Source organism: Varroa jacobsoni, unplaced genomic scaffold (genome assembly GCF_002532875.2).
Source record: "Varroa jacobsoni isolate VJ856 unplaced genomic scaffold, vjacob_1.0 scaffold_330, whole genome shotgun sequence".
Classification (NCBI taxonomy): Eukaryota; Metazoa; Arthropoda; class Arachnida; order Mesostigmata; family Varroidae; genus Varroa; species Varroa jacobsoni.
This window is the reverse complement of record NW_019213232.1, coordinates 403782-416496: the sequence shown is the minus strand read 5'-3', so window position 1 is coordinate 416496 and position 12715 is coordinate 403782. Positions and strand designations below refer to the sequence as shown.

General features: G+C 41.7%; 1 protein-coding gene across 2 annotated transcripts in view; it reads right to left on the bottom strand.

Annotated features, from left to right (window-relative positions):
• LOC111259441 (E3 ubiquitin-protein ligase MARCHF5) overlaps nt 1-12715 on the bottom strand; it is a 40160-nt gene that overhangs the window by 14457 nt on the left and 12988 nt on the right. For both annotated transcript variants that reach the window (XM_022831456.2, XM_022831455.2), the window contains exons 2-5: nt 5011-5219; nt 4634-4764; nt 3111-3265; nt 280-508 (exon numbers count right to left, since the gene is read on the bottom strand). In XM_022831456.2, the coding sequence (XP_022687191.1) occupies nt 280-508; nt 3111-3265; nt 4634-4764; nt 5011-5219 (724 nt within the window). The remainder of the gene's footprint in view (nt 1-279; nt 509-3110; nt 3266-4633; nt 4765-5010; nt 5220-12715) is intronic.

Here is a 12715-nt window from a genome sequence, read left to right as displayed (position 1 = left end):
GATTTAGCAATATAGTAGACAGCCCAAAAATAGATTTGTTCCCTACCATTCAAACTAAAAAGAAAGCTGCCACTCATGGCGAGCCTGTTCTCAAACTACTGCATAGCACAACTCACTCGTAATACGTTGTGTAATACGTAATACTCGTAATAGACTTGTGTAAGATAGACGATGAAGATCGAGAAACTCCTAGAGTACTGCTAATTGGTTTCTGCTGCATGTATTTAGTAAATTTATAGGTACAAAATTTTTGTGGGCTGTAGCTCCTGTCGTACTCACAAGTAGCGTGCGATGTAGCTGATTTTCGACGCTCGTGAAACAGAAGCGACCAACGAATGTCGCCGCGGTAGGGAGGAAAAGTGCAGACACAAGAACGCGCGTCGCTGACAGAGCGTCCCCAAATAACGGTCGCTCAAGAAGCTGGAGTGTTGCCTCCGATGGTGCAACGAATGTGTTTGCTGGTAACTCGCCTCGCAATGAACTAAATATGCCCTTCACGCCCGCCAACCTAAAGTCAAATAATAAGATGTGATCAACGAGTACTGCAAAGGTTCTGTCATGGATTTTAAAAAATATTAGACACATTAAATATTTAAAATAGCTAGTAATAAATAATGGCGGCTTTTTTAGTGACAAAAAAAGCGATTTTCCCGCCCAAGTTCTAGCATCATTAATGATTATGTATTTGCTGTCACTTCCTATGGTTTCCCCTATCTCTTACTCAATTTACTTCCTCTTCTCCGAAATGTGTGATGTTAAGGAACTCGTCTATCCAGTTTGTTCCACCTAGTTGCCAAATGAATTATATATACGGCGGCTGGAAACCATTGTGACCTGTCATCGTAAACTGGAAAGTATGCTGAACGCAAAGGACCTCCTATTAAGTTCTTGCGGGATGGCTTCAGCGATCTTTGCCTTATGTGTGCCGTATATAGGCATTCTTGTGGAAAACATGATTCGTCTCGTCTATCGAATGTCTTGTGTTGCACAGCTTGGGTTTCTGGAATTCAAATGGACTACTTACACGTCCTTATTTTTTCTTGGTATTTTTTAAGCATTTCCATAGTTTAAAACCCTTTCAATCCGGGAGAACGCGAGTCATGATCTTTTCGGATAAAGATCCAACTTTTTAGACTTAAGCATTTTTTATCCACCAACTATTTTACGTTGACGCAATACCATTGTTTCTCATCATTCTTAACCATATGTGGGAGTCTGTAGTTGATTTATGGGGTTTGAATAACACGTATAACCTGACAGCACAAGTCGATACCTATCACATTTTAGCTGAGTGTGGGGCTCAATTTAGATGGTTTTTTTCGGTTCACTCTTAAACCAACTCCGATCCTCATTATTATTAAAGCTTCGCAGGAGGAAAAAATGTGTGCTTCCAGATCATTTAACCGAAACTATAGTAATCGGCTTCTCAATCTCTCCGTACTAAGGTTAAGGTCGATGTTCTTCTATCCATCATGCGAACTTTACCTATATCGTCCCTTGTCTCCAGAATTTTATCCGTTTTAATGCGCAGAAGCCTTCTTGTTCTCTATTAAATCTGAAAGATCTGTTACCTTTTCTAACATTTCCTGAATGTAATGAGTGTGGCAAATTCTAATGCCGTTCCGGCACCTTCGTCACATGCGCCTCTCTGGTGTGATAAAAAGCCGTGCACCCGACTGGCGAGTAGAGAGCGTCGTCGTTCTACTGTGCTGTGCACAGCATACGCGTCCGAGGACATTTTTCCTATTCTATGCAAATAACTGTCGACGCCCAGTTAGAATTCTGAGAAAAAACTGTCTTCACGTCGCGCCTGTTTAACCACGTTTAGGTGTCGGGTAAGGCGTCCTTGTTGACCCTGGCCTGCTAGAAGGAATGGAGGAGCGGATCACTCCTAAAACTTTTCGTCTGTCGTCGCTTCTAAGTTCAGCCTATGACCTTTGCCGTTCCCTAGCTTTTAAGCTCCAGGACATGCTTTCTGCGAGTTGGCCCAGTACTGACAATACTCTACGAGCTTTCAAGTATCAGATGACTTTCTTCTTTACCACAACGTGCAGACAACCAAACTCGTTGGAGCTTTCAAATACCAGATGGCACTATTCCTTGTCACAACAACCAGACAACCAAACTCGCTGGAGCTTGCAAGTATCAGATGATTTTCTCCTTTACCACAACGTCCAGACAAACAAACTCGTTGGAGCTTGCAAGTACCAGATGACTTTCTTCTTCACCACAACGTCCAGATGGCCAAATTCGTTAAAGCTTTTAAGTACCAGATGGCACTATTTCCTATCACAATAACCAGACAACCAAACTCGTTGGAGCTTTCAAGTATCAGATGACTTTCTCCTTTATGAATATGTTGGGTTCTTGTGTGATGACCCCGTATCTAGAAGACTTGTCCAGACAGACCTCTTATGCAGCAAGACTGACCAACGACATGGAAGAGCCAATTTTGCTGTATCGATCAAGCCAACCTGTTTTCGTGGTAATCCTCGGATGTTAGGTGAGATCCGTGGAGAATTTCATCGTCCTTGCAACCACAATGTGGGCTGCGCTCTCATAGCCTAATCTAGTTCTATCAGTACCTGGTGTTGTGCATTTACATTGGCTTTCCTTCGATGAAATTTTGCCTTTCACAAGCCAGCTAGTACGAGAGATAAAATACAACAGCCGAGTCTTAGCAGCTTTTTTTAATCCCAATTCATGACCAACTATTTGTCACCCGGGGTTCTCAGAACGCGGATAGCGGAACGAACTGAGTTGCATTCTTCAGGCTCAAGAGGCGATTTTCGAACTTTAACAGACGATCTTCATTATGAATTTTGCGTACAGGACACAATTGCGTGCGAAGCTGCTTCAATGGAACCTTTGAACTTAGAAAGAAGCCAAAAAAGTGAGCGCCTGAAATACGTTTCTTCACCATGAACGACCCCGATCGTTGGCACCCAAACTCGTTAAAAACCCACTTCACGTTACAACTACGTTCGAAATGGTCTATGAAAAAAAATGTTTCGAAGAAAATAAATTTGAAAACAGTAAGAATAAAGGAAAATTTGAAGAGGCGGGGATTACTTTCCTAAAAGAGTAAAATACCCGGATAGTATACAAACCTTCCCGCGTGCCTCCACCAAAGCTTGAGAAGGTAGTGGTCCCAGCGCACCATTTTGCCGAGCACAAGCATAATTGGTATTGTGGGGAGGCCAACTAGCAGAAATAGGGGATCCGCCTGCTCCATCACGTTAAGGCCCTCACGGTGGCCTATAACCTGTCACAGCAATCAGCAAAGAAACTATTGTAAGAATGACGTTAAGGCCCTCATGGTGGCCTATAACCTGTCACAGCAATCAGCAAAGAAACTATTGTAAGAATGTAAGTTTTTGGAGGGAAAAGTAAGTTGCAGATTTCCACATTCGATCTGAGATTTCTCGCATGAAGACCTATTACGCAGGCAATATGCTTTACTTTATCTTACATAATCAACACTGAGCACTATCCCATTGTATTTTGAACAAGGCTATCAGAAACTGTCCTGTATTGGAAACTGCACAGAAAAAACAAGCTATGTCTTGAGAACATTTTTCGGAAAGCACAAAAAAATTGTCGAACATTCGATACTGTCATAGCTCCTGATCAATAGAATAGGTGTGCTCATGTTAGGTACTCGGCATTATTTTTCACAAAACGATATCTATTGAAGACATCAATATTCGCTTGCCTGCCCGCTTAAGACTTTTACATGTGACTCGCTCTAGTTCAAATGTAACTCATTCCGCGAAGTTTAACGTAGTCCTACAACACAGCGCAAATAAGAAATTTTAAGATCCTACCAAATAGGGACGTTATTGAAATTGGCTTTAACATTAATTTCGCCATATATCTTCAAATGCTTCCGGAATTACCAAGAAACTATCAGCAATCATTTCTCCACTTTCGCTTTCACACTATGAGGGCTTTCCCGCAATGTCCCTTGGTAATCGTCACTATTTTCGCATAGCCGCGGTCGCAAATTCGTTGTTGCTAGTCAATAGAAATGGTTATTCAGACACAAGTAGTGGAGCTAACAAATTGCTGGTTATTTGTCAGGGTTTGATTTTCTGTTTTGCTGAGAACGAAGACCTTGGAGACGCGTTCTGTATAATGTGAGTTATCGACTGAATCGAAATCGGCCAGTCAAGATGATACCTTTAGCTCTCTTTTGAGCAATAGTCCTAGCCCGTCTTTCCAGCACAAGTTGATTCCGGATATATCTGCAGTGTCAAGTATGTAGCTGCACTAAAAAATGTATGCTTGTATCGGAAGTTAAAGTCATTTACAACCTAACACACGCTTGTATATTGTGAAGCAAATAGCACGTAGATCGCCTTACCTGTTTTGAATAATTGTACTTAGTATTAACGCAAAAACAACCCTCGAAACAATTCACATGTTCTGAAGCTCGTTATCCTTTATTTATACAAATAAGATTCAAATTAATATTTACTTGTTAAGAGCTAACAATTTGAAATTGATGCGGGTATTCACGGTTCAAGTCTTTTTGTTATTTCTGTATTCGTTATGTGCGATATTTTCCTGTACAGCTCAAAAGCGACTGTTTAATGTAGTGAGAGAGCTTTTTTACGTGCTGACATTTTACCTGCATGACAGTGACGGCTCCATAGGTAACAGCGGTCCAATAAACGGAACCGAGCACAACTCCGGCGGCCAGAAATGGAGATGCCCGATACAACAGCCGATCCACCAAATCGAGGACGTACACAAATGTGCCTGTTCGAACGGTAGCAACAACTATTTGTTAAAACATCTCTTTTTAGACGTCTATACTGGGGGTACCTAGGGAAACGGTTCCGTTATCCTCCCTCTACAACTTGGCTAACTAAAGTAGTGAAGTAGCATTCCACCAATGCTCAACGGCTAAGAATAGCTCCTATCCTTATTAACTAACGTGTTATGTTAACCAAACCCGTTTACGTGCGGCACGCTACGAGCAGCAGACTACTAAAAATACTGAACTGTATTTAGGGAAGAATATTAGGTACTCGGTGTTGCACTGAGGACAGCTGACTCGCTGGCTCTGATTGCCGCGCTGCTTCTCGTCTATCCACCGCTGTAGACACTGCTGATGTACCCATTTCGTTGTGCCTTTGCATCTGCACGGTTGAACCCAGCCGGCCTCTCGGTCGTCCTCGTCCGTCGCGAAACACACCCAACAGGCCCGGTTCCTGCAAGTAAAAACAAACAGTTCTATTTTGATACAGCTACAAATGAAAAAGCTTTTTGAAACTGTAATAGATCTATTTGGCGCTATGCTGATAATGGCCTCCGATTTCTCCTAAAAAGCGCTAACGGTCCGAAGAAAAATTTTGTGAGTTTTAATTATTGAGAGCACGCAATATAAAACCCATGATTGGAATCGCTACCTCTGCTATCACGGCAATATTTGGTTGTACGGTTATCGTATATATTGCTATTTATAGTACTGCAATATTCTGTTACCATAATGAAAATAGTTTGCTCGTACGTTAGCCGCAGCCACTTCTATCCGATCATAAAGAAAACGTCTGAGCTAGACCTATAAACAAATCGCGAAACAGTAGTATCATATATTAAATTTTTATATGCAGATATCTAAAAACAAGAAACCTTTTGACGACACACAGCCTTTATAATCGTTGACCAGGGCTGTACGATCATATAGAAATTGTAATAAAAAATCATGAATTATTGGTAATCAGGGAAATAATAGTAACGTAATACTACAGTCGTTAAAAACCGTCAGTTCAGATTAGTGTGTTCATTGGCGAATTTAAAAGCTGAAAATAAAATGGAGGTTGGTGCAGTGTAGATATCCGCTTGCATGCCAAATGTACAGATCCAGTCCTACAATTAGTTCAGTAAAAGTAGCATGTTCAAAATAATGTATATTGTGGCAAATTACCTATCCATCAATTACACCGACTTGCATTAATGTGGTATTGTCAATTTCCCTTGCTTTTGGCAAGCAGTAAAATTCGTTCGGTTTTTTTCACGACAAACTGACGATGGTACCAAGCCGTCTAACTCTAGCCCACACACCTTTTTCTCCCTACAGCCCTAATATTCATGATCTGTGTTCGCTACCCTCGGAGTTTCAAGTCTGCGTGCGTCTTTTTCCTATCTTTTTGCGCAAGACATGCTCCACGTCCATTTTCCATTACTTTTCAGGCTTCACGACCTCCGTCACTTCCCAATTGCTACTGCTGCCCTCGCCAGTTAACTGCTTGAGCCAGTTTCACACTTAAGACTGCTGCTGCCGCTAGTTCCCGCGGTAGCTTAATGGGTAACGTATGTGCCTGCTTAGGCATACGTTATATACTAAAGGTAATGTACACTAGGTTCAAATCTAAGCCTAGCATCTTTCGCGCTGGGAGCCAACCATCTTATGCAATGCCTAACACTGATACGTAATGCTCGAAACATAGAAGCTGCTGCTGCTGCCAGCATTTCTCCTGTCAAGTCAGTGCCACGCTAGCGCCAACTGTACTCACAAATCCACAGCCCCAGCATTGCGTTCCCCAAGCCAACTCCCGATTAACTTTTCGCTTGCCGCTCGGGGCGCACTTAAAGTTCGAATTGTAAAAGTAGAACCACTATTGTTGCCATGGCTGGCTACTACTGCTGCTATTTTTCCGTCATCCAATGACATGGCCGTGGGTGGCTGTTTATCACTTGCATCGGGAATTCATAGCGATGCGTATGCGGCATCGGTTGTAGAGGACCATCTTAAGGCTACGGCTAAGCTTAGACCGCTAGGAAGATAAGCCGCAGCTCAAAGACAAGGTCTGTTGATAAGTTGGCTACCGTCAGTCAATACCACTCCTGTTACTGCCATATTGAATGGCAATTCCAACGCTTTCGACGCCGTTATCGGTGTTGGCCGCACTCCCACACACTCGTCCACAGAGACGCAATCACACGTCCGCGTTGATCTATACGCACGGGTAAACAAGTGAGTTTCTTCTCGCGACGAAATCATCCGTAGGACGCAGATTCGGACCCCGCTACACCGCAGATTTCAACTGTGAAGTCCTCTATTAAAGCTCCTATTCCGAACAGTTGCCCCTTAGGACTTGTGGTTTTAGGTTTCTTTAGGACGTGCAGTGCCGGCGATGCCAGCACTTGCCACTGTCACTTGGCGCTTCATGTGTTAGCTGATACGCTGAGTCACCGAAACACGCTTGACTCTGACTTTTTTGCAGATTAAAGAAAGACAAGACAGACACCGAAGCGACTTCATGGGGTCATTCAGAAACCACTCCACCACCAACAACTCTTCAGACAAAAACGCGAGAACTTCTGTTGTCTATGCAGTTATTTTAGACACCACAGCAAGCCTTCATAGGTCGTATAAAAGAGCACGTCGTTTTGCGCATAGGGTCATGCTATTCTCGTTCTGTTTTGGAGTTCGTGAAGTTACAGTGATAAAAACTAGATATGATAGAGAACACATCTTCACAACATCCTAATCGTAAGCAGTCAGCAAGATCTCTTTGGCAGCAATACATAAATAATGCTATCTTCTTTCTTATACTAGTACTTCTTATACTAGTACTAGTACTAGTATACTAGTACTAGTAGTTCTTTTTATACTAGTACTAGATTAAACATGTGTGTTCTTTTCCTTGATGCACTGGCCACTTAAAAGTGCCTGTAGGAGCTAAGAAAGAAAAACCATGATATTTACCGTAGTATCTCTCCGTAATAGTGTTATCTACAATTTTACCACAGACCATTCATTTTTGCTCCGTCAGAACATTTAGTGATCGCCAAATTAACTGTATGGTAAAATAATATGTGTTGCAGTAGTTCTTATGTAATGATTAAAAGCAATTCCACAAAAGGAAGCCGTGTGCTAAAAACAATTTAGTTCGAACGAACTCATAGCCATTTATCCATGGCATTTTAAGGTTCTGATGCCGAATTTGAAAGGCGACAAATAACCAATTTAGATTTCATGTACTACGCCGGAGCTTATGGAAACATTACCTTCAACAACGCAATAATTTATCTGTGTGGGCGGGTATTTTCTTTTATAACCGACATATGCAACTTGTTAGCATTGCATACGCTAGAATCAATTACTATAGTTACTAGGCTATCGGCTTGAACCACTTTACTTTAATGAGAAACAAGCCAACCAGAGCTGCGCCTAACTAGTCGCAGAGTGTTCGTGGATATATAATTAAGCAAAATGGTTTGGCATGTGCGCAACAAATGTGAATGATCTCATTATGATCCGTATGTCACAACGATATAAATGTACCGATGTTACTAAATATTATGTCTGTTATCGAGTAAACGAGTCAGGTAGCCAGCAAACCCTTTTAATAAGAATCTTCTTACTCTAAATAGCTGGATTCGTTAAAGCTTCACCTTATAAGCATAGGATAAAAAGGAAGGCGCGGATTAATTACCGTCAAATAAATATAAATAATGTATTGCTTCTGTACGATAAAATACGCGAACCTAAAAAGAAGGTATGCTGTGTTTCACCACCTTTTTGAAAATTATTTACGATTTAGCACAGGGCCTACATGTCACAGTGCCGGTAAATGTACGTATAATTTAGGTAACCGACAGCTGTCTAACTACACGATCAACCTTCACAGATCGCAAGATATATTTTAACGCCACTCTGCATACACGAACCTGGCTAACTCTGTATCATATTTGCCTAAAGGACCGGCTAATAACAAGACACCTTCAACCGCTGTAGCATTACACCGAATAATCAGACCAATACTCACCACTTGCCTCGTCCCAAATCTCTCCTAACCATAAACCCGCTTCATTCGGTGTTTACATTCAGTGGGCAGCCCAACTTGTAAGATCCAGGCAAGTGCAACCACTGTGGATATGGTGCACCCAGCGCGCTTACCAACCTAAAATGGCCTTTCAGTCTTCGTTGGGGTTCAATCCCCGTGAAATCAGTCCCCGCGCTCCCATCGCGCTCTAACACATATTTCCAACTGGAGCAACGACCAAACCGTCAACGACGCATCAACTCGCGCAGCAAAGGAGCCGCCATTACCAGATCCAGTTAATGGTTAGCCGCCATCGTTGCTCCTGACCAAGAGGATCAGTCGATCAAGACCGATTCCGGTCTTCTAAGCACGAAGCTTTTTTTCTGCTAAGGAAGACGATAGCCGCCACAGACCGCAGGTTCCACCGACCGCGCAAGCTGCGCTAGCAATGGCCGTTCTTCGGTCCAATAGCTGCAACCTCCACTTCTCGCTAGGCTCTATTGCTTTCCAAGAATGGTGAGGCTACATAAGCGTCCGTGTACGGGAAACTACAGGCGAGTCGCGAAGGGACCGGTGGGAATTGGGTGGCGGCCGGCAACGTCACCGAGCAGTAGCCGCTAGAAGAGTTGGCTGTATGGCCTCCGCTCTCTATTGGCTCGTTGGAGCCATCGGTTGCAGAGTTAGGCGAAGTGTCGTCCACATTTCATCGGGAAAGTGAGTCCAGGTTGCGGAAAATGAGATCCAGCTGGTTGGCTGCTGCTCGAAGCGCAGCGCCGACACCGCTGCCACTCTGCGCAGCCTCCGCTTCGTTGCGTCAACCACAGCGTTGAAGACAACGAAACAAGAAAAGAAAGATGACAATTTCTTCTTTAGCCGTCCTCTCATACTGTCATGGCCTTTCTACCGATCTTTGTGATAATTTTGCTAGCTACCACTTCTGTGCTAATTTTTCATATACTAAAGAAATCTCCACTAAGAAGCGCTGGATCTCACTCGTCGAGTGTGAGTATCGGTCAGCTAGCCACTGATCAACTGAAGTGTAAGAGCGAGACGCTACTGAAGTGCAAAGAGAAAAACACCCCGTACAGACCACATATATATATCACAGCTTCGCTAACCATACTACAAACTTTACCGAGGAATAGGATAAAGTGTGCGTCCACAAACTAGCTCTATGAAAAGGATTATGGGGAGCGACATGAAGATTGACCCAAAACAGGATAGGGCTGAACATGACCGCGACGTATGCAGCTTCATATTACTCATACACACACATACATGCACACAGAGAAAAGGGCTAATGCGTTGAGCTCGTTTTCCAGCTCTCAAGGTGAAGGGATATAGGGACTGTAAAGGCACCACAAACACATAGACAGGTGCGTGTAAATACTAATATCAATTAGGGGAAAATTGGCTGACCCGGGGTACGTGCTATATTGGCATCGACACAAGATTAGAGCAAAACGAATTGAGTAAAGGTAGCACACGCAAACCTTATCTTGCTTTATTATTCAATTAGATTTGCTTGATGTGGTACTCGTTATAAATACATGAATATAGTAATGCTTAATAATTGCCGTTTTGCTACCATACAGACGCTTTTGACTATCATACTTTGATGGGGTCAACAATAAACTGTCGTTGAAACAGATGAAATTTCATGTAATCTAGGTCGGTAAATCAGCTGGCATCAGCCACCTTCGCATAAACGCTCGTACTGCGCACGAGTTGAAAATGCGCGTGACGCGTTCCGCGCTCTATCTGAAATTATTCAAAGAGGACGCGCTTTTTCCTTTTCTATATGACATGCTTGTAGCAGACATGTAAAGCAACCGGTATCGTTTCAATGACCTCAGTTATCTAGAATATGCTGACAACTTGAAACTGTAATAAGACTAAGACTGTGCGTGACTCGATTTGCTCTTATATGACGCATTTGTAACCGTACCTTGATGGCGAAGCTAGCGACCTCTTTTTCAATTTAAACCTACTAACCTGATGTCTCAGCTCATGTTTACCCAAGCGGTCTGAGATGCCTTCATCCTATTATATCGAGGAATATTGCAAGCATTAAACGTATAAATAACATGCAGGTCTGAAGAGTCAAAAAAATAATATATAGTGACAACAACCACACACCAAGTAGTTAGTTCTGGCGTTACATTGATTTCAACATTCCGTTACCTATTTACACGTAGAAAATCAGTTTGTTAGCTTGAGTTTTTTCCACGTATTTACCGTATCATTTTCGTTGCTAATAAAAATCTTTATTTATTTTCGCATTTATATTATAACACCCCGAATCAAAAAGTTGATACATCTAAACAGGGAGGGAAAGCCAACTTGTTGGTAGTCGTTACGTAATCCATATTGAAACATAGAGAAATCGACACGTAAAATTAAATCATATCGAATCACGATAGTCGAACGCACTTTAGCTTGAGATCACTATTGGAACCAATAAATTACTATTGTTGTTGCTTGCAACCTAAAAGCTAAAATTGATACTCATTAATATAATTAATACATATTCTTAAGCTTCACAGAAGAGCAATCCAATACAGCGACTTCACTAACGACTCACCTAAAGAGTCGTTCGCTTTTATAGCCAGAGGACAGTCACGCTTGACATGCACTTCTTGTTTTTTGACGGGCAGAGTTATTCTTCACTCAATATCAGATTGTTCTAGTCTTCGATTTTTTTGCTGGCAATTATTTCATGCTCTAAAAACCATCTCAATGGCATCTATTTTTATTTCAGCTTGGCCTTTAAGGATAAATCAATTCAAAATTCTAACGAGGTGGGATATTTTTAAATTGATATACAGCTAATAAGGTGGTATACGTGAGGCGTATTTTTAAAATCAAACATCTCTTGAACAAAATCACTATTTCGGTCCCTTTTACGCATATTGAGTCACTAAGCTTTAATTTTGTAAACGTATTCACAATTATTATATTTACAGTTATATCTCCGCAAATTTATCTATACTTGTCTGCTCTGCCATTAACTCGATAACCACAGCGAGCCAAGTAATAATTATGAAGCTGGTTGGTTTTATTGCCAATTGATTAGCTACTTCGCTTTGAAATTATAAAAAACTTCTAGTTGAGCGGTTTTTCCCGGACAAAGTCATCTTTAAAGCATAATTCACGTATCCGTAATGAATCCATACTTTGAAGACTTAGAAGTAGCCTGATTAACTTAGAAATTGTTAAAATAATCGTGCTAACGCGAAGCCATTTACCAGGGCAAAGCCCACATCAGTACAATGGCATACTATCCACGAAAATACACTTCACAGGACTTAAGCGGAATATAAAGTTTCCCCACTCAGAAGAATTATAAAAAGATGCAAATGATAAGTTATTCAGATTGTCTTCCTAAACCAGTAAATACGCTGGCGATCGGAATACATCCACATGCAACATACATTATCTTATATACTAAACGCAATACCACGATACATTTGAGCGTTGAGTCTTCATTATAAACAGCGGCACTTGATTAAAACAACCATTCGACTGTTAGATACCATTCGATAGAACTATACCACTTTTTCATCAGGAAGAGGAAAAGCATGTATTCTTCACATAATAACAAGTACGCGGTGTATAAAGATTTGTTGGTGGAGTTGTCAGTTTAGCATCCTGTATGCATCGATCTGTACTAGCCCTTCAAACGAGGTCAATACGCATGTAAGCTCTAAAGGAAAACGTTTCGGTTCATTTACGAAGGCGTTAACGGTTGCACGTATCCGGCACCCCAAAGAGAACAACTATTAGAGAAAAACCATTGCTAAGAGCAAGAGTGCAACTACCCCCCTTTTTTTATACTTGTAAGAGAGATTCACAGTGCTTTGGTCTATAACAATATTGCCATTTGGTCGATAGAACTGCGACTTTCTATATTACTCTTTAAGCATATATTCATA